The 6000-nt window shown below is 54.1% G+C and overlaps 1 protein-coding gene across 2 annotated transcripts in view; it reads right to left on the reverse strand.

Moving 5' to 3' along the window:
- Nucleotides 1–5362, reverse strand: part of RORA (RAR related orphan receptor A) — a gene marked incomplete at both ends in the record, with an annotated part of 742740 nt that extends 737378 nt beyond the window's left edge. For both annotated transcript variants that reach the window (XM_080692443.1, XM_080692442.1), the window contains one exon: nt 5197–5362. In XM_080692443.1, the coding sequence (XP_080548569.1) occupies nt 5197–5362 (166 nt within the window). The remainder of the gene's footprint in view (nt 1–5196) is intronic.
- Nucleotides 5363–6000: the final 638 nt, after the last annotated feature.

Raw genomic sequence — 6000 nt, forward strand, 5'->3', positions numbered from 1 at the left:
AAAAATTGATTAACCAGTAATGCCTTGGTACCCTTAGAGAACAATCATGGCTTATTGTATATTAATCCACACTTGAATGCTGATTTTCTGAGTTTTTAAAAAGCATTAATTTTAAAGTGATACCATTTTATTTTTTTTAACATATAGCCTAAAAAGATGGGTGAGAAATTTAACAGCTTACTTCCAAATCCAACACTTACTTCGACTATGAATTAGATACAAAAAAAAAAATAAGTGCTTTAAAAAAACGATAGAAAAAGGAGGGGAGAACTAAAAGGAGAGAGAAAGAGTACAAATTCCTAAATTCTGAGCCAAGAAGACAACCTTCATATTCAGAATCTTCGTACTCCTCTTCAGCTCTTTACTCCAACAACTGAGCCCTTTCAGGAAGTTCATTTGTTCAACTCTGGAAGAACTGATCACAAATCTGGAATGAATGAGCCGGCGGTCTCCACGAGGGAGGGACAAATGATACCTCCCCGAAAGTCCCTACTTATGGGCTCTGGGAAGCTAGAGAGGTTGAGCTCTTTGCTCTTAGAGCTCATTCTACACACAGAATTTTCAATCACACTCAACTCAGTTGGTCCCTGAGTTCATCGTCACACTGTGAGTTCCTATACACAAAAAGGACCCAGAGAAAAATGTGCATCTTAACTCAGAAGTGACAAGAACGTGGCCCAAAGACGTGTCTCACCCACATGCCAAGGTTAGCTCTAGCCAATCAGCGGTCAGCTTGCTTCCAAAAGCGATCCAGCCGTCACCCAAAGTCCTCAGAACACTTTCATCCCAAGGCACTACTGTTGCAATTAACAGTGTGTGGTGATGGTGGATTAAAACCAGGAGTGTTCTACCTCTGAGTTAGACCCCCAGCCCTATTTTATTTTTTATTTTGAAACCTAGTCTTGCTAAATTGCTGAAGGTCTTGCTAAATTGCCCAGGTAATCTTCCTGTCTCAGTCTTCCAAGTGCTGGGACTGCAGGTGTGTGCCACCACATGGGCACAGGCACAATGAAGATTTCTAAGTCTCCCTGTGGCCCAAGTTAGAAGCCCAGGGTGGAACCAAAGGTGTATACTGCCCTCACCTCTCCAGCCTTAAACACACAGCTCAAGGATCTCCGCCTGAGGGTCCTTCAGTGCCCGCCTCCATCTGGACTTCAAGTGTCAGAAAGAGAGACATTTTCTAAAGTCAAGGATACCTCATAATGCTAGTAGGTTTTGAAAAATTCCAGCAGGTGACTAACATAAAAAGTTTTCTATAAATGTTTTAGCCACTCAGGACTTGAATTCTAGATTAATAATTCAATTCTTTTTAAGAAATAAGGGGGGGCAACAGAAAAGGTTATCGCAACTATTGTGAAACGCATTTTCTAAAATTATTCTATTACATTTTTAAAGGGTATAATTATAAATGTTTTTATGAGCAATTTACCGGAAAATTAAAGTCCCTTATTTTAAAAAATAATCATTCCATCCCTCCGGCAAAAGATTTTTTCTCCCAGCCAGTAACACTTTCAAACTATGGGGCATCATTTCTGCCCTGTGGAGAGCCAGGTCCATGCCAGAAAAGCTGATCTGAGAATCCCTCTCTAGAAAGGGTGCTAAAGGGCTAGGAGAGAGAACCTACTAGAAAGCCAATCAGTGGAGCCTGGGGAGAAGAAGGGAGGGGTCACGTTTTCAAAGTCAAGGAGTTCGGTGGTTCTAGAAGTCCTCAGGACTACAAATAAAACTGTAGGCCCTGTTAACGGATTTTTAAGTCAACCTAAGCTGAGCTTCCAGGGGGTTCGATCTCAACCCAACTGAGCTTTTCAGCATCAATCCCATATTTTGGTTTCGATTTTTCCCTTGGGTCGGCCTGCCCTAAAAGCCTTCATCAACCTTCAGCCCTGGTGTTGCAAACCCACTGCGTGGTATAGCCCTTTGAGGATAACTTTAGCGAAGTAAGATACGTAAGCTCCCGGCATGTATAGAATAACGAGATTCTGGAAAAGGGTTTTTAAGAACATTTATGTCACAATGCTCATGGCTCCCTGAAGCCCCTGAAAGCCTTGTTAAATTAAAGATCTGCAGTGGTGTTTTTCTGCTCCATTCTTACTTCCCATGTTGCCTCACGCCTCTCTTTCCCCCTTCCATTGTGCTGTAAAAAATGGGACTGAAAGATACTAGCTGTCATCAACAGCACCTAGAAAAGGGAAGTTTCATGAGAACGGCTAATGTCCCCCGCAGTTGTAAGCATGAGGGAGGTCATCTTCCGGATGGTAAAGTCACAAGCCCGATTTTGACAGCTCAAGCACCACAGGTACGTGGTCCATTCTCACTTGGATTCCCAAGAGGTGGGAGTTGAGCAGTAGCCTCAAGTCTGCCTTGGTAATGTCTCCTGAGGTCAGCTCAATGTCATGAGAATCCAGACCACAATATCTGTGGGTTTCCAGCATTCCCAGGGTGGACGCTACCCCGGCCACACCTGGGAAAAGTCTCTCTCAAATCAGAGAGCGTCCCACTTTCCCCAGTGCCAAGAACTCCACTCAACCCTCCTCGAGGTTGAAAATGCTAATTATAAGGTGATGATGTTTGCTTTTCCTTTCCAGTCGTGTGCCTTTATGTTTTAAGTATTTAAGAGGCGTAATCACCTAGTGTGTAGGTTAATTTCTTTCCGATATTGTAATTTATGCAACATTAATACTGGATGCCAGCTCCAATTTTCTTACTGCTTACACTCTGGGAGCCGACTTGCATATTCTGCCAACTCCATTACATCATCTGAAAACCCAAACATTTTCCATTTCCAAGTCACTCTCAACTACCAGGCATACTTACACATTCTCTCTTTTTCTCCTAGCTCACATGCACACACAAAGATTGGTATCCCGGAGGAGCAGAAGCTACATCCGAGGTTAAAGTCTGCAAATGCACATAATTTCTGGAAGCTATTACTACTGCTGTGTTAGCTAAAGATGCCTCCATCTCTGACCTTCCTTTTTCCATTCAGACTGTTATATAACCTAGAGCCTGCGTGCAGGATGTGAGTTCAGTGGGCCCTACCTCCCCCCTCCCATTAAATCTCCTAAAAGGGATGGACAGGGGTTTGTTCAAAGAGTGAGTGGGGGGGCCTGGGCGGAGGGGATATGGGTCAGCAGGTCAGCTGGGCACGCTGCTGCAGCTACTCCTACTTTGTCCCGCTCCCCTTTTTGCTGAGCCCAGGGGGCCGGTGGTACTGAATGCCCCAGCGTTATATAATTTGCAAGAACAGCAAGTTACGGATTTGCTCGTCGATTCTGCAGCCTGCCACCCCGGTCTCTTGCAAGAACACCTTCTGGCAAGAATGACACCTGAAGATGCTAATAACGCACGGGGGGGGGGGGGCTGGGGGACAAACCGGTGCCACTTCCTATGCTCCCCCTTCTTAAAAAAAGGAAAGAAAGAGAAAAAGAAAAGCCTCCGAAACACATGAAGGGGATTTTCTCCAGTGTTTCTGATTAACCCTGTTACATAACCCGCTCGCATTCCAAATCCACCGTCTCAGGGTCTAAATATACTCTTTGCAGCCAAAAGCGCTCGGCACACAAACTCACCGAGCTCGCGGCAGGTCTGGCCCCCAGCCCTCGTCCCCCTTCCCTCTGGTCCCAGCTCTCACGGCCCCCCTCCCGCTCAGACCGCGCTTCCGCGTGGTCACTCTTCGGAAATCGTTTTTAATTAAATGTTTTTCGCGTGTGTCATCCGGATGGCTTTTACTGTACTCGAATTCCGTGAATGGGAAAGCGCCCGGACAGGGGGTGTGGCTAAGGTGGGGCGGGGGGGGGTACTGTAAAACAGCCAGCACTCGATCAGCCATATTCCTATCTCCTGCTGTAACATCCAAGAGGAAGGGAGGGAGCGGCTCCGGGCTCCGTGCGCCTCCCCGGCCCCCCCATTCTCCGAGTGGCTCGAGGAGGGGGCTGGGTCGGTGCCCAGGCCGGGTGGAGGGACCCTCTCCGTTCCCAGCCCCGGCGGCTCGCGCGGGCCCGGCAGCCTCCCGAGTGACAGGCGTGATTTATACATTATTTACAACAGTAATTAAAGCCGTAGCTTCCTCCTGCTCTTTGAAAACTCCAGGCGCATTAAAAAAAAAAATCATCCCCCACCCCCGAGGGGGGAAGAAAGCCCACATCAGGTTCCGACTCCTTTAAGACAGAGGGAGTAATAAGCCTGCCTCCGCTGCCCAGTGGAAGTAGGAAAACGCCGGGAGGGGCAGCGGACCCCCACCCCAGCGCCACGCAGACATCCAAACACCGACACGGAGAGCACGGATGCCCCGGGAGGGGAGATCGCCCTCTGCACCCGAGAGCATCCAACTTGCACTGACCAGGACCGCGGGGGACCTCAGGCCGGGACTGGTCCCCGGGCAGAGAGAAGTTTGGGCTCCCTCCGGGCTTCGCGTTTTCGGCTCGCGGCTGGTGCGGCCGCCGCCTCCGACCGCGCGCAGAGCCCGCAGGACCGCCGCCCCCCGCCGGCGCGCACACGCCCCCAGCCCGGCCGGCCGCGCACCCCCCGCAAACTTGCGCCTGTCCCCTCGCCGCGCCGGCGCGCAACTTGGCCAGCGCCCGGCGCCTCGGAAGCCCGAGCCCACCGCCGCGCTCCGGAGAAGGTGCCCGATCGCCCCCAGACCCGCGGCGCCCCCGCTGCACCCGCGGGCTGTCCCAGGAGGCTCGCTCCGGCAGCCCCCGAGCCCCGCGGAGGGGGGGGCCGCAAACACGCCCCCCGCGCCCCAGGCCGGGCCGAAACTATCCAGAGGCAAAGAGGTAAAGGAGGAGCCGGTTGGCCATAAACAGATTTTTCCCCCTTCTTAAAAGGACACTGCCGCTTTAAAAGTTTCTTTCCCGGGCCCCCACTCCCCGGCTCTCCGTGTTTTGGGGGAGCTGATTTCATTTCGGCCCCGCGCCCGTCCTCCCCAGTCTGGGCAGAAAAATGCAGCCGGGGCTCGGGTCCGCCGGCTGTCAGCCCTCCCGCCGCTCCCCCGCCCCCCTCGCCTCCCCGAGCCCAGGACCGGCTGCAAAAGTTTGCAACATTGCTGGGGGGCGGAGGGGGGAGGGGAGGGGGCTGCTCCGGGCGCGGGGCGCCGCCGCCAGCGCGCCGCCGCCGCGGGACCCCGGCCCGGCCGCCCGCCCGCCGCCCCCGCCCGGCCGGCCCGCGCCCCCTCCCCAGCGCGCCGCCCGCCCCTACCTCTGCCGGCGCTGGCGTAGCTCGGTCTGCGCGCCGCGGCGGGCGGCTCGCTCTTGCGGGCCGACTCCGGGTGCAGCGGGGTCTCCCTGGAGCCGGCGGCCGCGTCCGCGCCGCTGCTGCCCGGCTCGCTGGCGGCGGGGTCGGGGGCTGCCGGAGCTGACTCCATGTTTTTTCCCAATGTAGAGATCGCTGGAGATGGCGAGCTCCGAGACTCCCTCTATCTTCTGTTTTCAGAGCAACTCTATGGTACCAAAAAAAAAAAAAAAAAAAAAAAGGGAGAAGGAGCCGCGGGAGCAGGAGGGAGAGCGGGCGGCGGCGGCGAGAGCGCGAGGGAGCGCGGAGTGTCTGGCGGACGCGTGTGTGCGCCGAGAGGGGCTGGAGGCGGGGCCGGCCACGGGCAGCGCGGGCGAGAGCCGCCCCCGCCGGCCCCCGCCCCCGCCCCCCACCCCCCGGACCCCAGACCGGGAGCCGCCGACTGGCTGCCAATTTTGAGAGGAGGGGAAAGGGGGTGGGGGGGAGGGGGGCGCCTTCTGTGCCCCAGTCCTCTCCTCTCCAAAGCCCAGGGACAGAAATTAAAATCGGCGAGACGATTTTGTGTCTACTTTTGAGACTCTCTCGGGAACAGAACTCATCCCCATCCGCATGCAGCCTGGGAGGGGAGCCATCCGGTTGTCCACGCTGGGAATCGCAGGTAGCGCCCTGCCAGCCCCATCCTAGGCAGGGCGGAGGGGACACCAAGGAGGAATCAGAACTGGGCTGGTACCCAAGAAAGGAGGATGGAGGACGTGGCACTTTACTTTGGGA

The sequence above is a fragment of the Muscardinus avellanarius genome (genome assembly GCF_963383645.1).
Source record: "Muscardinus avellanarius genome assembly, chromosome: 3".
In the NCBI taxonomy this organism is placed as follows: Eukaryota; Metazoa; Chordata; class Mammalia; order Rodentia; family Gliridae; genus Muscardinus; species Muscardinus avellanarius.